The following is a 23,312-nucleotide window of genomic DNA, read 5'->3' as shown; positions in this document are numbered from 1 at the left end:
TACCCGATGGGCTTGTTGCCCATATTATGTGTGAGCCAGTGTCATGCTTGATCCTACCTGTTAATGCATATTCAAATTCTGTAACCAATGAATGTATACCGAGAGGGCCTCACTTGTAATGCCCCCTCCCAGAATGTATTTCTTCTTTGCTCAAACGGAGTGTGAACGCAGGCTGGCCCCCCGGCATAAATAAAGCTTTACTTTCACTTTGTCTCTGAGGCTCCTGTTGTGCTTTCCATCCTCTCGGACTAGCAATAAGGAGTTTTATCAGCAAAACAGAAACTTTGCCATTTCAGCTCCACTTCCAAAGAGGATAGTCAGCTATGAACCCATCAATGGATGAGTACAGCACCTCAGATATCCCATCACCCTCCAATATCCCCACCTCTGAACATGAGACTTGGGTAACATTATAGATCTAAACTGTAATGTGCCTCCTCTGGACACCCTGTTAAGGCAGCAAACTCCATCTGCAGTACATCCCTCTGCTCTGTTTTCCTCCTTGACACACATCATCTTCTCACCAATTTCTCTTCTATCTCCCTTCACTAGAATAGACAGTCCAAGAAGACAGGTCTTAGGCATTCTGTTCACTGCTGCATCCCAGTACCTCTGATAGTGCTTCGTTTTACTAGTGGTTTAAATCATTGTGGAGTAAATAAATGAATAAAACAGCTTCATGTAGCAACAAGAGCTTGAAAAAAAATGAACAAGTATGTGATAGGGATTGATAGGGCAGCTACAAACAAGATGTATTAATTTGGCTGGGGATTTGCTCAGTGGTGCCACCGCTGGCCTTGCAAGCGCAAGGTCCTAAGTTGGATCCCCAGTATTAAAAAAAAAAAAAAAAAGTATTTATCTGAGGAACATCCAGAGGACCTCATGGAGACAGAGACAGAGACAGAGACAGAGAGAGGGAGGAAGGAGAGAGTGGGCAGAGGAAAGAGAGAGAGAAGCCTCACAATAGTGGTTACTTCTGAGTGAGACCCAAATGACAAAGGGCCAGCACATGTTGCTCTAGACCCCAGCAGAGGGCCTAAGGACAGTGTAAAGGCCCCAGGCTGGAGCACAAGCAGAAGGCAGAGTAGCCAAAGACCACAGTGAGGGAGGCAGGCAGGGCCAGACCCTGGTGGCTGGGCTGGGCTGTGCTGCTCCTGGGCCTGTTTGCTCCCAGACCCAGCCTTCCTTTAGCCCGCTCAGCATGGGACTGTAGGAACTGGCCGGATAGGCTGGGCTCTGCCAGGTCAGTGAAGAAGGAAGTGCTGCCAGGGGCCAGAGGAAGGGGAAACCAAGGCTGTTCCTCAGCCCTCAGTGCCTTAGAACGCAGCTGCTAACCCTGCCTGCCCCAGGCCCTGCATCCAAAGGCTTCTCCAGGTGATCCACTTCCTCCCTCCCACTGGCAGGATGGTGGCTTCCTATGGTCACTCTCCACCACCTGTGTCGCAGCCATTCTGCTTTACTCAGAGCAGCTGCTGTCTCCCTCGCAGGTGACTTACTGATTCCAAGTGCTCTGAAAAACTAAATGTGAGGGCAGTCAGGGAGGTGGAGAAAGTGAAGGGCTCCTGAACATGGTATTCACTTACAGGTTCACGAGCAGGGGGAGCTGGAGGTGATCGGCGGAAATGACAGAGGATCTCCTGGCTCAAAGAGGGTCCTGCCGCACAGAACTGTGGAAAGAGACAGGTTTCAAGCAGAGAGGCTGCACACTGTGAGGCAGAGAAGGCGTCAAGGAAGGAACAAGACACCTCTGGGAGGCCGAGGTATTCTAAACTCTGGGGTCCAGAAGGGCGTCTTCCAGCGCAGAGGTCCTGTGACACAGCCACCTAGTACGTCAAAAGAAGTCCTCAGAGAATATTTTCCGAATAAATAAATGAGTTTAGACTTGCAGAAATGTTAGCTATTATTATTTGGGGGAATATTTTGTGTGTGCTGCCCTATCCTTTGTTAAAATTTCACTGGGAATGGGGCGGGGAGGGGGTGGATCTTAGTTTATAAATAAAATTTCCAGCCTCTCCGCTGCCGTGTCACCCAGGGCAGGCCTGATCGCGGCCGCCTGTTCCGGAGCCGGCGCTGACTTTCAGCAGAGGTTGGGGCAGGAGGCGGAGTTGCGGGCCGGCCGCCCCCGCGCCCGGCCGGGAGGAGCCCGCGCCCTGCGCCCCGCGCTTTCCATGGTGGGCCCCGCGCTTTCCATGGCGGGCCCCGCGCTTTCCATGGCGGGCCCCGCGCCGGGGTGGCGGCCGCTGCCGCTCGCCGCGCTGGCCCTGGTCGTCCTGGCGCTGGGCTCGGGGCTGCCCGCGGCCCGGGCCGGGCAGACGCCGCGCCCCGCCGAGCGAGGGCCCCCGGTGCGGCTCTTCACCGAGGAGGAGCTGGCGCGCTACAGCGGCGCCGAGGTAGGCAGCGCGGGGGACCGGGCCCGCGGGGACCTGGCGGAACCCTGGCCGGGCAGCGGGGACCCCCGCCTCCTCTCTCCAGGGACGACGGTGGCGCGCTCTGCCCAGCGCTCCCAGTCCCCGCCTGGGCCGCGTTTTCGCTGGAGAACTTGGTCTTGGATGGAGGCCTCAGCTGGGGTCGCCACTCCGCCACTCCCTGGCCCAGGGAGGACCCAGGCTTTCCCTGCACTTCCCGTTCCGCTCTACGTCCTAGGCCTCCAACCCAGGCCTCCGCGTTAGTATCTGTGTCTTTGGGGAAGACCCTGATCTGGGAGCAAGGCCGCAGGAGAGACCTGGAGATTAGAGACGAAGACCTCCGCCACACTCGCAGGCACACGCGCCCAGGACTGTCCGAAGTCACAGCCACCTGTCCATCCGGGTCGGGCCGGCGGAATGGTTGACTAGTGTGGGAACAGGATGCCGCCTGAGAAGGGCCTGGGGCTGGGGGTGTTAGATGGGGACCAGGTCTGGTGGGGAGAGGAAGTACTGCCTGTACCGTGGCATTTCACAGCTGGCCCTGGAGCGACCCAGTCTCCGGCTTTAGAGGTGGGGAACGGAGGCGGGACACTGTTAGTGGTAGAGCAGGAAGGGACAGGATTGTTGTCTTGCCCAAACCCGCTGGCCCCTGACTTTACTGGCTTTAGATGGGGGGATCAGAAGGGGCCTTTAGGCAGTGATGCCTGCTTGGGCATCGTTTGTGAAGAGGTCGATCAGCAGGGTGGGTCTGTGGAGACACGGAGGGAGGGAGATGAGACACCATGTGAGTGGGTGAAGGGTCGTCTTGGGGAGCAGCAGAGGGAACCCCGTGGCACAGTCAGGGGCTCTGTGCAGAAGTTACCTCACAGCACTGCTGTCTCAGAAGGGCCTGTCCTGGTTGGTGTCTGGGTTTCCTGTGTTCCAAGCTTCCCTGTCTCTGAGGGTGGTGCGCTGCCTCACGGCACCCTGACCGCCCCCCGTAAACACCCTGGGTGCCCAGCTTCCGAGGCTCCCCAGTCCCAAGCACAGCCCACAGGGTTGCCACACTGTGTTGCTGGGGCAAAAGTGCCATCAAGGGAGAGAAGGAGCCTGGGGAGCCTCCCCGTGGATTCCCCCACATTGCACGTGTGCTGGGCTCTTCCAGACATGGGGCGGTCCTGGGGAGCCCCAGCACAGAGTCCAAGGCAGGAGGGAGTTCACAGTAGAAGGTACAGCGGCAGGGCTGGGAACAACAGGATGAGGCCTGACGTTTCCATGCTAATGTTGTAGACTGATACTTAACTGAAGCAAGGCAGAGGAGACTGAGGTGGGAACAGGTGCAGCAGTGGGTTGTTTGGGGTAGAGCCCTGAGGATGTCTAAGGCCGAAGGAAGGAGGAGCAGAGCCGGGAGGAGAGAGGCAGAGGTGCGCAGTAGTTAGAGTGGGCAGAGCGGTGGTTTGTCCTAGAGGTTTTGGTCTTGCCTGCTATCAGCGATCATTATTATCAGCACCCCTCTTTAGTCACAGAAGTGCCGAGGTTCACATACTACGTTAAGGGGTCCTCCCTACAGCATCATTCCCCTCGGTCATATTGAGTCCTAGGTATAATTCCTAAACCTCTAGGAGCCTCCACGTTTTCATCTGTAAGGTGCTTGTGTCAGTTACGGTTCTGCCAAAGAACAGAACCAGGAAGAGATGCAGAGGGACAGAGGGACAGGTGGAAATACAACTTATTTCGAGGAATTGTTTATGTGATCACCGGTGCGGGCTGGGAAAGTTGTCAATCTGAAGGCAGCTGTCAGGAAGGACTGGCTGGAAGTGCTCAGGCAGGAGCTGATCTGAAGCCCGGGGCGGAATTTCTTCTTCCCTGGGGAGACCTCGTGACCTTCTAACTGATGTGTGATAAACTCCTACAGAAAGTCCACTGCTCGTAGAGGGTAACCACATCTACAGAATGCCTTGGTAGCAACAGCTGGGTGAGTGTCTGATGGGATACTGAGTACCCCGGTCTATGCACACTGACTCACACAGCTCCCCGTCACAGTGGAGATACCAAGAGTCCTGCTCTCCACAGGCATTTTGTGCAGATTAAAGGAGGCAGTGATAGGCAGCGCCCTGGCATAATGCTTAGCAGAGTAAACCTTAATAAATATGTGATGCTATTATTTTTATTAGCTTATTAGGAAAGCTAATTGAGGGTGTTGAAGGAGAAACCAGATCAGTCTTGTCGATTATTTTCTACTTCATTTTCAAAAATCTGTTGATAAATTCATTCCACACCCACAGATTGGTTACTGATGCCATCTGCAGTGGGAAAATCTGGCTGTGGAACGTCGGAAGGCAGGGTTTCCTCTGCAGACAAAGAGCATCTGCAAGCTTCCCTCTTTTCCAAAGAGAGGAGGTGCCTGGGAGCCCTTCTGTTCGGGTGCTATCTTGTTGGAGGCTCAGAGCCTCTGGCAAGCAGTTGGAGCACCTTCCTCCTGCAGCAGATGCCAGCTGTGGCTCCCGCTGCTTCTGTGTCCCCACAGCATAGTAGCTGTCAGGGCACTGCCCACTGGCCTCCGCCTGACCACAGACAAGAGGGAGGCTCAGCTGACCAAGTGACCCCAAGACCCCAGAGATGATTCCGAGCCCCGAGTCTCCTTCCCACACGCCTGCTCTGGCTTCCTTGTCTGGCATCTCTGACCAGTTCCTGCCTTTCCTGGTGGTCCTGAGTCTTGGGTCATTTTCCCCAGAGATGCACCCTGCCCTGCTAAGTGTGCCCCCAGATGGGACAGCTGAGGAAACAGCTACAACCTTGGGATCCAAACCTCCAGGGTCCAGAACCTGCCCTCCCTGATTCACTGTGACAAGTCCCTCACGTGGAGAGAGTTCGTGGTGAGATGCATGATGTTGTATCTTCTGTTCCTGAGTGTTACCTATGACTACTACTATGACTCTACTATGACTCTCACACACAGAAAAGTGATAAACACCAAAGAAAAAGCAGCAGGATGGAAACATAGACAAAATACCACGGTTAAATAACTGTAACTCATTTTTTAAATTGCTGTAAATGCATATAAATAACCCACTTGATAAGCAATCACAGCAGAGGAGAGCAGTAAATCCTCACAAAGACAAATGCAGTTGCTGGCTTGTAACCCACACATGAAAATTACCCTGTTAGGGGAGGAGAAGCCAGCGTTGGTGAAGTCAGCAGAAGTTGTGGGGCTGTTTTGGGAGCCAGCTTGGGAAAAATAAAACCCGGCATTTGCTGAGCTCCCTTGTTGTGTGGGCCGGGTGCTGCGTAGTTTCCCTCAGCATTCCTGCAGGGTAGGTAGGTGGTATCTCCTTGTGTCGTTCAGAGAAACTGAGGCCTTGGAGGTGATATGCCCGGGAGAGATGGGGTCCTTGAGGTAGTGGCTTAAACCTCTCTGGCCTTGGTTCCTCTGCTAAAGCTGGTCATGAAGACACTTGGCCATGAGCTCCGTGAGGGCAGGAACCTGAAGGCCACCCAAGAGTCCTGGAGACCTAGCAGCAACTCCCGCGCTTACCTGGCCTGGGAGCCTCCTAGGGGTGTCCCTGCGCCCGAATGGGGCTGAGATGCAAGCCGGATCTGGTCCTGGGTATCCTGGAGCTGAGCCAGGTGTCCCAGCCTGCACCCACTCGATAGAGTTAGAAAATCCAACAGTCTGCTCTTGCCCCTCTCCCTCCCTCCCTCTCTTTCCTCCTTCCCTTTCTTCTTTTTCTCCTTCTCATTCTCCTTCCTTTTCCTCTTCCTCCTCTTCCTCTTCTCTCTTTCTCTCTCTTTCTCTCTTTCTTGATGGTGGTGGTAGGGTTTCTAAGGAACATTTTATACCTGCTAATATAGCAAACAAAGTATAAAACCCATTCTTAATAGAACTGTGGGCGAACAGCATTGCTTGCATTTTTTCTAGCACTGTACATAGTTTCATATTTTTGAAGGACAAACTGACAAATATTAAGCGGTCACATTGTATATATATAATCTTTGGCCCAGGAATTCCATGTAGGCCTCAAGGAAGTAACTCACCAAATTAGTAATTTGTAGGAAGATATTCATAATGCTGCATTTATAGTTCCAAGGACTTGGAAACACTGTGACACCCAAAATGGAAGACCAGCTACAGAAGCAGCTGCACAGAGTCACTCATGAGAGGAGTCCATGAGGCTGTTTGAGTGACAGCCATTTCCAGCACACGGAAATGTTGTGTGAGGTGATGTTCCCTCTAAGAAGCGAAGTAAAAAGTAGATCGTCTACACTGATGTGGCTGATTTACAGCTTTCTTCATTTTATATTCTTTTGCATTTTTATCTGCATAAAGTTGCTTCAGTTCATGATCTTTTTAAAAGAGAGATTGTCAGCTTCTTGCCCTGTTATGTTGTGACTTTGCTGGTGTTTTGCCCAGGTAGGTAGCCAGCCCGCAGAGGACCAGGTGTGGGGACTTTAGCCATTGCTCTTCGCACAGCCCCTGAGCAGAAGAGTTTACTAACTCTACTGAGGGAGCTGGGTTCAGGGCTGCTTCTTCACAGTTTCTCCCTGCTTTCTAGGAAGATCAGCCCATCTACTTGGCGGTGAAGGGAGTGGTGTTTGATGTCACTTCCGGAAAGGGTAAGTGGCCTGGTGTTTTGAATCTTCATTTCTGGGAAGCTCAGAAGCCGGCATGGGCACTTGGAGGTGTGAGGAAAGGGAGGGAATGCTGGGCACCAGGCCCCTTTCCTTTCATCTTAATGAGCAGATTGAGTTTGTCTTTGCCACTCGTTTATTTCTGTAGTCTCATCCGACCCCATTAATGCCATGCAGTTACTTAAAAGTCTTCCATGGCTCTCCACTGCCTGTGGAACCAAATTGAAATTGGATGATTTACTCTCGCGGAGCACTGAGAAAAGTGTTCAGCAAAGAGTTGGCATAAGAAGACATTATAGAACATTTTGATGCCATTTAGCAGTTTTCCTAACTGTAACTACAAATGATACCAGACAAGTAGTTTGGCAATCGTTCGTCTTTTTTTATTCCATTACTGAACGGACACATTTAAGAAGACTGGATGTTTTTCTGGTTTGCATTCTTAAGCTTTTATTTGACCTTTTCTTAAAAAAATCACCTCTCAGTCCCCATTGAGATTGCGACTTAGCCCATACTTTGAGTTCGTGGAACCCAACCTGATGGAGTAGGTGGACTGCCAGGCTTGGTGTTGCCATTTTTCATTGACCCTCGGGCCTGGAGCCTTTCTTAGCATCGGATGGGACCTTGGAGTCCCCGTACTTGCATACCCACCCTCTTCCTTCCCCCACTGCAGAGTTTTACGGGCGAGGAGCCCCCTACAATGCCTTAACCGGGAAGGACTCCACCAGAGGGGTGGCCAAGATGTCGCTGGACCCTGCAGACCTCACTTATGACACTGTGAGCCAGGTTACAAGCTGTCGCCACAATGTCTCCTACCCTCAGCCACGGCCATCTTTTTAATGTTTGTGCACTAGTGAAGGTTCTAAAATGCCTGTTTCCCTCCGGTGCTGGCTAATGACGTTCTTGGATTAGATTATCTTACTGTATAATGCTTACCCAGGAACTTCCTTCCATGGCTGTCCTTTGCCTAGAGTCAAGTTCAAACCCTTGCGAACTTTCAATCCTCCCAGTCTGGCCCAGACCTGCCTTGGTGGTCTGATTGTCCTACAGCCTCTCCCACCAATCCCGAGCCTTTGTCAAGTTTTCTGTTATCTCTGTGACCCTTTATATTCAGGGCCACTCTTGGTAGCTTAGTGGATGAACTGAGTTGAAAAGCAAGGTCTTCTCCATGCCTATATTTATGAGAGAAAACAGCATTTAAAAAAAAAGGAATTCCCACAGTGAGGCTAAGAGTCATCTCAATGTTGCTTACTATCAAATTGATATTGAGATAAAATAGAAATGAGTCAAACTCTTAAGCTACAACATTACAAAAACAAATTAAGAAAGGGGAAGTGTGTTAGTCATCTTTCTGTTACTATAACAAAACACCTAAGATAACTAATTCAAAAAGAGAAAAGGTTTATTTTGGCTCACAGTTTTGGACGTTTCAGTCCATAACCAATTGAACCCATTACTTTTGGGCCTGTGGCGAGACAACACTTATCTCATGGCCAGGAAGCAAAAAAGAGGAGGAGCTCTTGTCTCATAATCCACCTCAGGGACATAACCCCAGTGACCCAACTGCCTCCCTCTAGGCCCTGCTTGATAAAGGTCCACTGCCTCTCAGCAGTGGCCCCTGGAACCCAAGCCTTTAACACATGTACCTCTTACAGGGATCTTCTAGATCCAAGTTTCAGCAGGAAATGTACATAACTTATAATACGAGGAATTCGGAGTGTGGTAGGATTAATCAGGAAGGAGAGCCCAGAGCACCCCCGGCCCCACCCCAGGATGAATGTTCTCTGGAGTCTTTAATTCCTGCCTCAAACAGCAAAAAATGACACCATGTCCCCCATACCCCATCTGCACACACTGGGTTGTCTTCAAAAGTCCATTGTCCATTATTTGTTGTTTTTTCTCCTGCATTCGGGCATGGGGAGGGGAAGTCAGGGATGAAGAAGGGCTAGTGCCGCACATGACTCACTCATCCATCCCTGTTTCCTGGACCCTTTCTCCCCAAGACGGGGCTCACGGCTAAGGAGCTGGAGTCGCTGGAAGAGGTCTTCACCAAGGTGTACAAAGCCAAGTACCCCATCGTTGGCTACACAGCCCGGCGGATCCTCAACGAGGATGGCAGCCCCAACCTGGACTTCAAGCCCGAAGACCAGCCCCATTTTGACATCAAGGACGAGTTCTGATGTCCCGATGCAGGGCGGCTTCCTGGGGGGAGGTGGGGGACAGGCACCAAATCTCCTGCAAAGCAGGCTTCCGGGAGCCTTCAGGTCACCCGGATCTGAATAAAGCAGACTTTAACCAGAACAGCAGCTGCCTTTGCAGTCCTCGTCAGGAGCTCTGTCCACCCGGCGTCCCTGCCTGCACACGGCAGGGTTCTCATTGTAGCCCCAGCCAGAAGCCGCTGAATGGCATCATCGGCCATCTGGACCTCGGATTTGGAGTGACCTTTGTTTCTTCTTTATACTTTTCTGTACTTGCCGAATTTCCTACTGTGATACCATTTATAATAAGAACAAAAATAAACTTCCCGTTGAAACAAAGAGAATCCTTCTATATGTGCCAACCCCTTGGGGACTCAATACACCCCCTGTAGGTCTGTCTGCCTGTCCATCATCCTGCTTTCTGTCCCCTGCCTGTGCAGAGACTGGGAGTCAGGGCCCACACAGTAGAAAGGCAGGAGTGGAGAGGGATTTGCTGGGATGGTGGGTGACAGGGAAGGGAGAGAGTGAGGGCAGATAGGAGCCAGCTGCAGCCCCATGTGGCTGGAAAGTGTTCCAGAGGCCAGAGCCCAGTGGGGCAGAGCCTGGCCAGGGCCATTCCAAGAAAGGTGACACGCACGCTGGACTGTGATCAGATTTCAGGAGGACACTGGGCAAGATCTGGAGACATGTTCGGTTTTGGTTGTCATGACTACAGGTGCTGAGGGCATCTAGGGGCCAGAGATGTTGCTAAGCGTCCTGTAATGTGCAGGACCCCCAGGCCCTGTCACAGGGAACCGGGCCCAAATGCCAGTCCTAGTGAAGCTGGGACACCCTGGGTAGGCCCACCCCAGAAACTTCACAGCAGAGGTGACTTTCTGTGATATAATACCTTGTTGCTTATAAAATAAACCGCAACTGTCTTACCGCTAGGCATATGAGTCAGTATTTCTACAACTGCGGCCTGGGAACTGCACTTTTAACCAGCCGCCCAGGAAAGTCAGAAGCGTGGGCCCAGACTCTGTGAGAGATGCCCACAGGCCCCTCCGGGAGCAGCTCACATCCTTTCTGAGCACCAGCCCAGCATTTGCTCTCCTCTTAGTATGTTTCGTGGCTAACTCCTGGGCCCCACTTGAGAAGCGGGGGGCTTCTTGGGCATCTGTGTTAGTTTTCTCTCATTACTGAGACAATACCCAGTGTTAAGAGGGAAGAGGTTTATTTGGTTTACAGTTCATAGCAGTTTTAATCCATAATTGGCTGGTTCCGAGGCTGGGATGGCAGACAGGCATCACAGAGGAGAAACAACACAGTGTGCACAAGGCAGCAAAGGCAACAAGAGGGTTTAACAGCATCTTTCTGCCCCTTTTATCTTATTTGGACTGCAGGGATTAGGTTGGTGCCAAACTAACCACTCACATGTGGTGGTTTAGTAATCACACGCCCTTAACCGCAGCATCACACATTCCAGATTCAACTACGTCTGAAAAAGGAAGTCCCACCTCATTCACATGAGGCTTTGGGGGCGTCTAGACACAAACCATACCAGCATCCAAGAGTGACGGGTGACAAACTCCCCAGATAGGACCCTGGCCCGGCATTCTGGAAGTCACTCATGCAGCCCAGTTAGTCTGCAGCGGGACACTTTCCCCTTGATCAGGCCGTGTACGAGTGAATATGAATGGCGTCTGAGCCCTTGGGACCCCTGGAGCAATGACTTCTTATTTTTTGGTACTGGGGATGGAACTCCGGACCTTGGGCTTGCAAGGCAGGGAGCGGAACCACTGAGCTAAATCCCCCGCCCTAAGAAATGACTTCTTCCACGCACCCACCGCTTCCTGTTGCTACCCTGGGGAGGGCCTGGAATTCCCTGCTTAGATCCTGACTCTGCAGCGGTGTGAGGTCTCCAAATTCAGGCCTGTGGCCGTGGAGTACCACTGTTTTTCCCACTCCCCTCTCGCACTTTGACCCCACCATAGCAGTTTTCCCCGGCCCTGGACAAGCCTGCGAGTCCGACTTGCCCCAGCTGCTTGACCAGGGCAAGGGCAGGCTATGCCACCTCAGGAGAAGGGAGCAGCTGTGGTTATTTGCCCAGGGGAAGAGGAGGCTGAGTGGGGACAATGGGCCTGTGGAGGGCCAGATACTTCACCTGTTCTCATGCAAGGCCAAGTATAACACCTCTGATGGGTACCCATGCCTGTCCCCGGGAGGTGCTCAGCGCCGTGGAGTGTTGCTGATACCCATATCATTTGTGAAGTTCTTGCTCAAATCTAAGTTCTTCCTGCTGAGTTGCAGCCCTTCTCTACCAGCTTGGGGGACGCTCATTTCTCTGCACCCCAAAAAGGCAGTCACGGGCCTCCCCTGGCTGTACTCTGAGACCTGCAGGGCCCACAGTCTCACCCCTGGCAAAGGATCAGAGCCAGCAACCTGGCTGGCCAGGGATGGGGAGAAAATTTAAAAATCTACACACACACAAAGGCCTAGAGCATGGAACTATTGCAAAGCCATTAAAATAAGACCTGTAATTACTGAAGGGACTTGGGCACGATGGGGCTGACTCCGGCAGCCTGGCCTGAGTACACCCAGGGCCCTCGAGGCCAGGGTCATGCAGAGCTCACTGGGCCTGGTCCCAGCCTCTCCTGGGCAAAAGCCCTCCAGACTCCTGGAGCCACACCTTGCGCCTGCTTCCAGGTCTTGCTCCTGGGGTCTCCTTGCCACCTCGGAAGCTCCAGGAGGAGGAGAGCCATGGGTCTGAATGGAGCCGGCCCACCCTGTGTTGGGTTCCCCGGGTTTGTTAAACCCAGTCTCCAAAAAGCGTGGCCTGCAGGTGCCCTGGCAGCCCGAGGGACTCCCGAAAGGGACCTGTGCTCAGAGCCCGTCTTCCGAGGCAGTGAGTGCCCGGCCCCAGGCTGTGAGGCTAGAGATCCCGACACCTGGTGGCTTCAGACACCCCTGGGCCTTGCCCTTGCAGGTCCAGTACCTCAGGCAGAAGCTGCTGGCCCCACAGTCCTGCCCAGAGCATCAGATGTCTGTTAACGCCCGGCTCTCTGAGTTCTCCCCACAGCCTGACACCCTCACACATGGGGCCTCACTGCCTGATCTGCTTCTCCCCTGGGCTCCCTGGAGCAGCCAAGCAGAGCTGCTAAGCCACGTGGGCCTTCAGCAAACTGACAGGTGCCAGGCGATGACATCCCTAGGGCCCCTCTCAGCTGGTGGGGTCCTGGGCAAACAGACCCTCCCCATAGCCCCAGGGCTCACTCTTTGTTTCCTTGGAGGGGCTCAGGTGATACCAGATGCCCTTGTTCATCAGCTTTCTATGGCTGTGACAAAATACATGACAGTCAACTTAAAAGGAGGAAAGGTTAGTGTTGGCTCATGGTTTCAGAGCTTTCAGTCCATGGTCAGTTGGCTCCATTGCTTTTGGGGACCAAGCCTTCAACACATGAGCCTCAGGTAGGAACACCCCACACCCCAACTACTATGGCAGCTCAACTGCTCACAGTGGTGTCAGCTCAATAACACACCTTTGGGTTGGCCAGGTCACCTCCCAGTTCTGTTCTTCAAGTCCCTGGTGCGGGGTCCCAGGGTCACTTCCCAGATGAGTGTGCCTACACCCAACCCCGTCCCATCCTCTGCACCAGGGGAAAATCAGGCTAAGACACAAGTTTATGTCCTCAGTCACCAACACAACCCCAGGATGCCGAACTCAGGTGTGCTGACCACACCTTCTGTGTGGACAGCATCTTAGGGTTCAGAGCTTCTCCCGGGCACTATCACTGTGTCATCGGTCACCCCCAGAACTCAGTGGTGTGAGCCAGCAATTCACTGTGCTCAGATTCTGTGCTCTGTGGGGACAGCCAGCCGTCCCTGATACCCTCTGCTGGAATGATGAGGGCTCCCTTGACGGCTCACTCTCATTTCCGATGGGTGGTGCTGGCTGCCTGCAGGGAGCTCCGTTTTGGGGAAATCCATCATCTCCTTCGGTTCTGTACCCTGACTTCTCAGGACGGGTGGCATTTGGGTAGATGCCTGGACCAGAGCAGGTACACATGCAGCAAATCACATTACCCTGTGGACAGCGGCAGGTTTTACAGTCAGACTGACTGTGTTTGAATCTGGCTTCATCACTCACTACCATATGATCCCAGAGAAGTAGTGAGCTTCTCAGAGCCTCCCTCTCCTAACCTTTAAAAAAGGCCAAAAGTATCCATCTCCCAGGGCTCAGGGTGGATTAGAGCCCATCAGCTCCTGGCGCCACGTGGGACCCAGCTTCTCCTTCTTCCTTCTCCTCCTCTGTAATCTAGCCCTCTCCTCCTGGACTCGGTGTCCGGGAGGCTTCCCAGCTGGTGCGGGGGAGCAGAAGCACTTCTGTGTGTGTCCCAGGGTGCAGAGGGGTCTGAATGAGCTGTTGTGATTCTCTCATCCCGGACCCGGACACCTCCTGCTGGGCTGAGAGCCCCGGTTCTCCTGAAGGTGAGAAAGTTGGGGACCACCACGGTGGGACACAGGCCAGGGTGACACAAATAAGCTCCTCGGCAAAGTACTCTTCGTAGTGCAGCGTACCAAGTCGTTCCGTACCCTATGCTGTTTCCAACAGACCCTGCAAGACCCTGACAAAACCACAGGAGCAGAACGTTTGTCCGCAGTGAGGAACTGTTACCAGGGAGAAACCTAAGTAAGCTCTCCAACTTCATTTGCTTGTAGCAAACTCGTTTTGGGGGTGACAGGTTCTTGAGTTCCCACTCGCTTTGCCGTAAGTTAACACCGCTGACCACAGTTGCCCAGTTACTTTGCAGAAATCCCACACAGACATGTTGATCATTTAAGAAAAGGTTCTCCCACCTGGGTGTGGTGGCGCAGGCCTGTAATCCCAACACGCTGGAGGCTGAGGCAGGAGGATCACAAGTTTGAGTCCAGCTTGGGTGACTTAAAACCCCATCTCAAAATTTAAAAAATATTTTTAAAAGGGCTGAGACATAGTTCAGCGTGAAGGCCCTGGCTCAACCTCTAGTTTAAAAAAAAAAAAAAAAGCTAGGTCCCAAACTGTAACACGGGGTGAGCTTGGGCTTACTGCTTACTGGAACTGGCATATCTATTTTTCTTTTTCTCTTCCTCTTTTCTGCCCCACCCCCGCGCCTCTCCAGCAGCAGCGGCACCTGACACAAGGCCAGGATGTTTTGCGCCCACACTAGCAAAACCTGCGAACCTGCTGCTCTCTGTTCTGGGAGCAGCTTGGTCCTGGTTCTCTCCAGTGTGGACCGCCTTCCGCAAAGCCCCAGTTCAGCCAAACCCGCACCCCTCCCCGCCAGTAGGGTTTGCCTGTGCCACAGGAGGCCGGCCTCCTTCCTGGCGTCTCCAGGTCAAAGGAGTCCTTCCATCACTCTCCCTCCTGCACCCTCAGGGTCCCAGGGTGCCCAGAGTCTCCAGGGCAGCTTGTCCCTCCCCGGGTCCCCCCATGGTTTGGGCCTCTGCTGAGCACTCTGCTTCCCCAGGAGCTGAGCCTGCGCACTAGATGTTAAGTGACTCCGGTTCCGGAAGGTGCGGTCCTCTCAGTGTCCCCTGGGCCTTTGCACTTGGTGTCCCCTCTTCTGGATGCTCCCCGCCCCCCTGTCCACACTGGCTGCAAAATACTCCCTGGGCTTGCAGGCGGAGTCACAAGGACGTTTCCTCGGAGCCCTCCCGCCAGGATGGGCACGGGTACCCAGCACACCCCTGGGGTGGTGGCACGGGGCGCTGCTGAGCTGCAAACGCGATTTCCTCTGCTTCCCGCTGGGCCAGGTGCATCGCCTGTTCCCAGCTGTGTCCCCACCACGGTGGCCTCTGAGGTCTGAGAGCCCGAGGAGAGGCGCAAATGCCACACGAGGGGATGTCCTGGGTGCACCCCTTCCTTCCGGCCCTCTCCCCTGCGAGGTCCTACATCCGGGTGCTGAGCGCCTCCTGGGGCAGGGGGCCGCCCTTCCTCCTGCAGGGCCCTGCAGCACCGACAGGACCCTGCTGCGGGGTCCCTGCTGGGCTAGGCGAGCCTGAGCGCTTCCGCAGCCTCATCTGGAGAGAACGAGTAAAAATAGTAAGTGGTTCCCCTGGCAACCAGCACAGCAACCGGTAACCAGGAAGGGCCCCTAGAGCCAGGAGGGACACGGACGCTGCTGGCCCTGGTGGCTCAGGTGCCGTTAGAGGGGCCTCTCCCGGCCTGTGGCTCCCTGCGGCCCCGCTCTGCTCGCCTCCTGTGCTCTGCGCCTGCTCTGCCCTGGGTCCAGCGAGCCTGCCGCCCCCTGGCTGGCGATCCCAGTGGCCTGAGAGCGGGCAGGGTGTCGCCAGCTCCGGGTGTTTCCCTCGTGTGCGAGGAAACATATCCAGGACAAAGTGGACAAAGTGGGTCGCAGGAAGAAAGAGTGACAGGCCAGGGGGCCCTCTGGTAACAGGTGCAGGAGCAGGGATTCCACGTCTTCCTTCCATCCTGGTCCCTTTCCATTCCGCCTCACCATAGCGGAAAGGGTGGGGGGGTCTTCCCGGGGACCCCACCCTGGGTCAGTGGCAGGAGGATGCGCCCACTGGGCTGGTGGCAGAGATTCGGAAATCCTGGGCAGGAATGTAGCGCCTGAATCTCCCTTTCGAGAGTCTATTTCTTTTCTTTCCACAGCTTCTTCTACCCCGCCGCCCCCCCCCCCACTAGGGAACTGAACCCAGGGCCTTTGCACGGGGCTGCAGCCCCAGGCTTTTTTGTGTCTTCATTTTGAGATGGGAGGGGTCTTACCAAGTCACCCAGGCTGGGATCAAATTTGTGATCTTCCTGTCTCAGTCTCCCAGCGTGCTGGAATCATAGGTGTGGGCCAGCCACCACGTGTGGATTAGTTTCCTTTTTATTAAACAAATATTTGTTCTGCTCTAGTGTTCTCTGGAGACTGACTGTCCTTGGGGAAACCCCAGGACTCAGGATGTGAGGTTCAGACTAAGGCTACTGGGCCCGAGGCATCACCCGGAAGGGGGCAGTGGGAACCGGGCGCACGGGGGAGCTGAGAAGCCCCAGGGGCAGCGCCAGGCACCCCAGAGCCCATTGCTCCCCGCCCCACTTAGCCGTGACGTCCCCTTAACCGTCAGCCCCACCCTCTTACCAGGCCTTGTAGTCAGGTAGTTTCCCCTGCTCAACAAATCATGGGCGCCACGGGCTGGAACGAGCCCTGAGCTAGGTCCCAACCAAAATGGAGTCACTCGTGCTAAGTAAGCTCCCGGGCACCAAGCGAGGCCCAGGAGGTCCACATGTGGAGAAGTCAGGAGCTCAGTGGCAGCCAGATCCCAGGAAGGGCAGCGGCTTGGAACCGCCTTTTGCTCCCGCCGGCTGCTCCTCAGCCCTTTGCAACTGTGAAGCCGCGCTCTCAGCGGGTCTCGGGCTGTTGCATACACTGGATGCTGCCTGGTTCTTGCACTGCTACTGAAAGCGAATGAGGTCTGTAAAGCCCAACTTGTTAACATTTTATTCTTTGATGCTTTCCGCACTTTATGACTGACAGCTGATGTCACGTATCCATTAATTAAACAGCCAAATGCATATTTCTCGGGCCTACTGTGTATCCAGTACCCAGCTGAGTCCTGGGGGACGGAGGGGGAGAATCAGGAAAACAAAGGCAGGAACTCCCCGCCCCCGGGATTGAACCGGGGTCCTTGGCACCAAGCTACATCTCCAGCCCTTGTTTTAGTTTCCCCGCGGGATCCTGAGATCAGCAGCACGGGACGACGGCGCCCCCTGGCGGCAGGTGCGCAGAACTCTCCGGCAGCTTCTATTTTTGGTCCCCGCTGTTTCCATAGTGAAAAGCTAGCGGGAGGAATGGCCGCAGCTCCCCGGCTGGCTCTCTGTCCCCCAGGGTCACTCCTGCTCCGGTTCGCAGGTCGGATCTCCGTATGCTCTAGGCCTGGCCGGGCAGGCGGGCGGCGTGGGCCTCGCAGCGACGTGTTGGAAGGAACGCTGCTTCCAGGGTCAGGAGCCTGGGCGGGAAGCGCTAAGGTAATAGCGACGGTAATAGCCACCTCCTCCAGGGCGCTCCCGGTCGGGCGTGGCCCCCGGAGCTTTACCTGTGTGGCTGACTTGGATCCCCAGCAGGCCCGCCAGGGCGATGTTACCCCCTCGGAAGCGAGGCCGAGCGCGCAGGGCTCTTTCCCAAGGTCACGCAGCGCACAATGCCTGGACGTGGGGTCGTATTGCGGGAGACCTCGCGCTACACCGAACTGAAGAATCGGAAACTGGTGGTGGGGTCCGGGAACTGGTGCTTTCACACGATCCCCAGCCCAAGGTAGTGTGGCGCTGCCTTGGGGATCTCAGGGGTCCCCCACTCCAAGAGTCAGTGAGCCCAAAGTCTTCTGAGAGGAGGGGCACCAGGGTCAGGATCTGCCCCCCAGGGGTTTGTAGGAGAGGAGAGCCAGTGCCCCCCACAACATTCTTTAGAGCTCGCCATTCCATGCATATCTGTGTCCTAGATCCATTGTGGGGAACAGGGAAAGGGGACGTTACTAGAACCTCTGTAGTGAGTCCTAGTCTCCTGCGAGCCACAGCAGCACAAAGCGAATTACAGGAAAGGTAGAAAAATGAGACTGAGAAGCTGAGCTTTGGGTCTGATCAGTGCTGCTCTGGGCGGCAGAGAGGAAAGCGCCCCGCTTACCGCACCTTTTATTCAGTACTCAGTCCATCGGGAGAAACAAATTAACAAATGACTTGCAGAGCGTTCAGTACATCCGCGTAAACAAGATGGTAGCAGTCCAAGAACGATGAGGAACTGAGGAGATGTTTCTTCTCCCAGGATGCTTTCAGCTCCCAGGATGTTTCTTGCCCTGTAGAATCACAGCATCACCGGATCATTGAGGTCTCAGTTGTGACCGGAGGCCAAAATGGAATTATGTCTCGGAATTCCATAGCTGGGCAGTAGGCAGGAGAGCTCGGCTAACCAAATGATTTTACCCTAAAATTATGTAACATTGCTCCTGACAATCCACTATCTGTCAATTTATTTTCCTCCCTCCCCCCTCCCCCCTCCCCCCTCCCCCCCCTCCCCCCCCCCCCCTCCCCCCTCCCTCCCCCCCTCCCCCCTCCCTCCCTCCTTCCTAACCTTCTTCCTGTTTGTAGTGGTGGGAATAGAACCCAGGGCCTCAGGCATGCTAGGCAGGCTCTCTACCACTGAGCTACATCCCCAACACCATTTTGTATTTTTTTTTAAACAGATTGGTAGCTGTCATCCCAGTACTCAGGAGGCCAAGGCAGGAGGATGGATGCAAATTTAAGGCCAGTGCTATGTAGCAGGTTCAAGGCCAGCCTGAACGACACAGCGAGACCCTGTTTCAAAACAAAAGCAAAAACAGAAACAGATTTGGGACTGGCAGTTCCCAAGCCCTGGCCCTTCCTGTAGGAGGGGCTGGAGGAGGCTGGGAGGCTGGCGCAGGTGACCTGCTCCCCTGGGTCCTGCCTGTTCCTGCAGCAGAAGCGGTTCACAGGATTCCCACACCGGAAGAGCCAACTTCATCACCCCTACCTAGAAAGTTTGGTGGCTGCCACATCCCAAGGGAGAAGGCCAGGGAGGAGAAAGTGACAGTGGCAGCCCCTCTAGCACACAGCTCCCATGCCTATGACCCTGCGGTCTGCACCTCTTCTGGCCTGACTTGCCGCCCCCCACCCCCACCCCATGACCCCAGGAGGAGGCCTGGGGCCTGGCCCAGTGTGAGCAGGGCTGGGCCAGCTGGGCAGACAGAGGAGAGGAACTCAGGTTGGAGACACCAGGCCTGGAGAGACCTTCTGTTGCCCACTCGTGTCTCCCCACTGATTAAACCTCTTCTCGGAGTGTTCAGGGGAACCCAAGAAAGGGAAGGAAAGACAAGGGGCCCAGCCCTGGCTGAGGACCGCCATGCGGCAGGACAGCACGGGGACCCTGCAGGTCCGTGTGCCCTCAGGGCCCGCTTGGCCGCTCCTGTGGGCTCTCGGGTGGGAGCAGGCAGCCGCAGGCAGGATCGAGACAGCCCCTGCTGTCCTTCATGTTCGTTTTGTGTTCAGGGAAACCCCATGGCATTCTGGTTCCTGTTTTGATGGTTTTTAGAGCTTTTCTGAGGCACAGCTGATACAGTCGCACTGCTTTTCAGTGTGGGCCCTGGTGACTCAGTTCCCACACTCACAGGACTGAACTTATGGATCACCTCCAAGAATTTCCCCGCATATGTGCGCGCGCATGTGTGTGTGTACCCATGCGTGTTTCCGTGTAAGAACACAACAGATTTTAAACCGTTTAAAGGGGCACAGCCCTGTTGTCACCAACAGGCCCCATGTTGTGCTGCTGCAGATTTCTCCACCTCCCCAACTCCCGGCAGCCCCTGTCCTCGCCCCTGCCTCTGTGTGACCGACTCTTGGATCCCCGTACAAGTGGCATCGTGCGGTAATTTAATTGTCCTCTGCATCTGGCTCATGTCACTGAGCGGAAGGACCTCTAGGTTTTCCACTTTGTTGCGGTTGGCAGGATCCCTTCTTTTTTAGGGAACGATGCCCCCTTGTATGTATGCACCGCGCTTTCTTTATCCATTCATCTGCTGCTGGACACGTGGGTCACGTCCATATCTTGCTTATTGTGAATATGGAAAAATACAGTTTCAGTACACGAAGACACACTGCAATGTACTCTGTTGACAGAAGGGATAGCTGTGGCCGGGGATTTAGCTCAGTGGTTTCGCCGCCTGCTGCGCAAGCACAAGGACCCAAGTCCTGCCCGAGGACCCCTCTTCCACCGCCCCAGCTTCACGGGGGTCCTGTCCCCTCCCCGACACCGGGTTCCGGTTCATACCGGTTCATACCGGTTCATACCACTTCACAGCAGATTCTGCTCTGCTGGGGACTGGACACGACCTGCTTTCCTGGCTCTCTCTGCACCACCTCGAACCTCGTTGGTGGCCAGCACCAGCAGTTGTCCTGTGACTCTGTACCACCCTCGCTCTGAGCAGGGCCCTGGGCATGGTCCGAGGAAGCGCCCTGCGGGTCTCGGGTCTTGGGAGCAAGCGCCTTCCTCACCTGCCCATGAGTCTGAGGCGACGCCGCAGTGCAGCAGCTGGCGGCCTTCACTGTCGCCTCCACCTGGGCACAAGGTGCCAGCGCCAGGCGAGAAGAGGCTGAGCTGTGACCGGCACCAGGTGCCCTCTGAGCTCTCGTCCTCCTGTGTCCCCGCTGCTTTCGCCCAAGGCCACCCGCCCGCCCTCTTGGGATGAGTCCTTTCTGAGAAGACGCCTCAGTCCCTGTCCCGTGGGCCCGAGGTCCCGGCCCACAGGACGCGTCTGTATCCAAATCAAGGCGCACAGTGCGTCTTACCAGGAGCCTTCAGGCCACACCTGACTGACCTCTCCAGTTTCGGTTTATTTGGTGAAGTTATTTGGTTAAAAGAAAACAGAAAACAAGAAAGCAAATAAATGGGAAAAAATGCTCACTGATGATGATTTTGTTTCTTCTACTCCTTCTCCAAGGACAGTAATTACACAGCTGAAGGGGTCGCTCTCCCCTCTCCTTTCAGGCCCATTCATCTGACATTGGCCACAGACCAGGGTCCAGGACGGTGCTTGCTCTGTGGTTCCCACCAGCTGTCCTGGGGCTGCAGGGCCAGGGGCCAGGCAGGGTTTCCAGGACGGGGGAGAATCAGAGGACACCCAGCTCCTGAGGGCCACATGGGCAGGGTGGGGACACAGGAACCAGGGTGAGGGCTCAGGGTCGGCACCTGTGTACCCGGAGAGGACCCTGCCTGTCCCCCTCATGGAGTTGTGCTGTGAAGCTGTCAAGGGTCCTGAAAACAGTCAGGTGCTGTCCACACGCAAAGTGCTGTGTCCACACGCAGCATGGTGACTGTCTCAGGCCAGGACAAGGGCCAGGGCTGCCCTGGGGTTTGGGGCAGATCCTGCCTGTTTTGTTGTGGTTTTTGTTTGTTTGTTTGTTTGTTTGCAACTGGGGACTGACTGCAGGGCCTTTGTGCTGAGCTCCAGCTCCAGCCCTTTCTTATTTTGAGAGTCTTGCCAAGTTGCACAGGCTGGGGTCAAACTTGTGACCTTCCTGCCTCAGCCTCCCAGAGTGCTAAGATTACAGAGACCACACCTGGCCTCCTGGCCTAGTTCTTTGGATCTGAGGTTTTGAGGAACGGGAGGGTCACCAGCTCAGTCATGGATGGTTCACTGGGGAGGTCATGGCCAGACTTCATCCTTGCATGGGGCTTCCAGGATTGTGTTCAGAATGGGACAGGGGGCAGGTGGGCTGGACGCCCTAGGACAGATGGCTGGGGTGGGGGGCAGCTGGGTTTTCCTGCTGGGCATAACACTGCTTTCCAGGGTCAGCCCAAGACATGGCCTGTCCTGTCCACTCTCCTGCCATTGAGCTAACATGCCTGTCCTGACCCAGGACAGGTGCACACCAGGCTTCCTCCCAAGGGACAGCTAGGACCCACCCAAGCAAAGTCCTAGACAATAGGACCCTTTAATGGAGATGAGCGTCTATTCCTGATAGGCTGGATAATGTCCCCTAAGAGATGGAAAAGCAGCAGGTGGCAGATCAGGAGCTGGACGTGGCCCACAGGGTGTCAGCTGGAGGAATGGAAGAGAACTGGTTTTCAGCTCCTTCCTGAGCAGTCCCCTGCCTGTCTCTCCAAGAAGGTCTATAGGAGTCACCAACACCCAGGAGCTGCCAAGCAAAACAAATCCCTGAAATACACAGTCATCATGCAGGCAACAGGGGCAGCAGGCAAGGGCCACCCCTCCTCCCCTGGTGGCCACAGGCTCCTGCCAGCCAGGCCCAGTGAGAGGATCCCTAATCTGGGAAAGTCAGGGAAGCAAGGTTCCGGGGTCTACCTGTGGGGGTGTCACTTTCTCCAACTCTAACTCCATGCATGGAACACAGTGAACCCCATGCACATGGGCATCAACACAAGACAACTGGGAAGAGCAGGGCACTATCTTTGTGAGCTGCAATGTTTGGTTATTCAGAAAGGGTTACTTTCCCGAATACACCTGGTTCAGAGTCGAGTTTGGATTAACGGAGCCCAGAGCCATCGCAGGGCTGGGTGGTGATCTGGTCCCTGGGCTGTTTACTTTTTAGGGAGTCGGGTGGGGCGGGAGTGGGGCTCAGGAACATGAAGTGACTAAAAGGCAAAAGGCCCCATCCCATTTATCCTCTTCCTACGGGAATCTCTTCCTTTGGGTCAGTAAGAAACTGGAGCCAGTTCTGCAGCAAGATGCAGGGCCGTCCCACCGGCCCCCAGCCCACCTCCCTCCTGCCCCTCACCTGGAGGCTGCTGCCTCTGCCCGCTTCAGCTGTCTGAGCAGAGGAGCATGAGGCCGAACTCCCTCCCCAGGAGCCCCTGGTCCTCGGCAGCCTCTCCTACAACCGCAGCAAACACCACGTCCGGGACACCAACCAAGGCTCGTGCCGTGAAGTCAAGCTCTAGCAAGGCAGGCCTGGGAGGTGGGGGAGTGGGACCCAGAAAAGACCGCTGTCCCCGATGGTGAGGGGAGCACAGATCCTCCTAGAGATCATCGACCCAGGAGGTGGACAGCCCAGGCCACGCTCGGGTCACCTCTTCTCAGCTGTGTGACTGGGAAACATACTCCGTTTTCTCACTTTTCCTTCTTTAAAAGAGGGACACTAATACCCTCCTAGCCTTGCCACTCTGTGGATCAAGTCAGCTAATATACAAGGGATGATCAAAATATATGGCGAATGTTTACATTTAAAAAGTTATTATAGTAAAAGACATCATTGTGAGTCACCCTCAAAATACTGTCCCTTGGTTTGAACAGACTCAGCCCGTTGCTCTCGCCAGCTTCTGAAGCAGTTCTGGAAGTCCTCTTTCGTGCAGGTCTTTGTGGTCCACAATACAGTGGATGCTGCCGCCGAGTGCCAGCCAGGGGAAAGGCAGCTGGTAGAAACGTCACGCTGTGTCTTCCTCATCCATCTCATTCACCAGATCAGGCACCGTGTGACTTCCAGCTGTTCTCCACCATCAAAATGACCGTGAAAGGTAAATGTTTTGAATCGATTCAGGATGTCGAGGCAGCCATACTAGCACAAGTAAGGACACTCATGAGAGAAGACTTCAGAACTGCTTCCGAGAGG

General features: G+C 54.8%; 1 protein-coding gene and 1 long non-coding RNA gene across 3 annotated transcripts; both read left to right on the top strand.

Moving 5' to 3' along the window:
* The first annotated feature begins 2,168 nt into the window (after positions 1–2,168).
* Positions 2,169–9,550, top strand: Nenf (neudesin neurotrophic factor). Of its 2 annotated transcripts, none has more exons than XM_004853544.3 (4): positions 2,169–2,390; positions 6,938–6,998; positions 7,687–7,790; positions 9,017–9,550. In XM_004853544.3, exons 1-4 carry the CDS (start codon positions 2,169–2,171, stop codon positions 9,191–9,193), a joined length of 564 nt encoding a protein of 187 aa, XP_004853601.2. In that variant the 3' UTR covers positions 9,194–9,550. The 2 variants fall into 2 exon arrangements, with proteins under 2 accessions (XP_004853601.2, XP_087050378.1); XM_087194252.1 differs by having other exon boundaries at positions 7,687–7,799.
* A 5,210-nt stretch (positions 9,551–14,760) lies between these two features.
* LOC110350931 (uncharacterized) lies at positions 14,761–20,646 on the top strand. Its single transcript, XR_002397881.2, has 2 exons — positions 14,761–17,204; positions 18,413–20,646. It is a non-coding gene; the product is annotated as an uncharacterized LOC110350931 (long non-coding RNA).
* Positions 20,647–23,312: the final 2,666 nt, after the last annotated feature.

This window comes from Heterocephalus glaber, unplaced genomic scaffold, assembly GCF_053883595.1.
Source record: "Heterocephalus glaber isolate CG9 unplaced genomic scaffold, H.glaber_assembly_v1.0 deba00001600, whole genome shotgun sequence".
Classification (NCBI taxonomy): domain Eukaryota; kingdom Metazoa; phylum Chordata; class Mammalia; order Rodentia; family Bathyergidae; genus Heterocephalus; species Heterocephalus glaber.
The sequence above is the reverse complement of the archived record's forward strand: the minus strand, read 5'-3'. Positions and strand labels throughout refer to the sequence as shown.

Coding starts and splice junctions, on each gene's coding strand:
- Nenf (XM_087194252.1), top strand. CDS start 2,169: ATGGTGGGCCCCGCGCTTTCCATGGCGGGCCCCGCGCTTTCCATGGCG. Junction 2,391..6,937: donor CGCGCTACAGCGGCGCCGAG/GTAGGCAGCGCG, acceptor CCTGCTTTCTAG/GAAGATCAGCCCATCTACTT. Junction 6,999..7,686: donor TGATGTCACTTCCGGAAAGG/GTAAGTGGCCTG, acceptor CCCCCACTGCAG/AGTTTTACGGGCGAGGAGCC.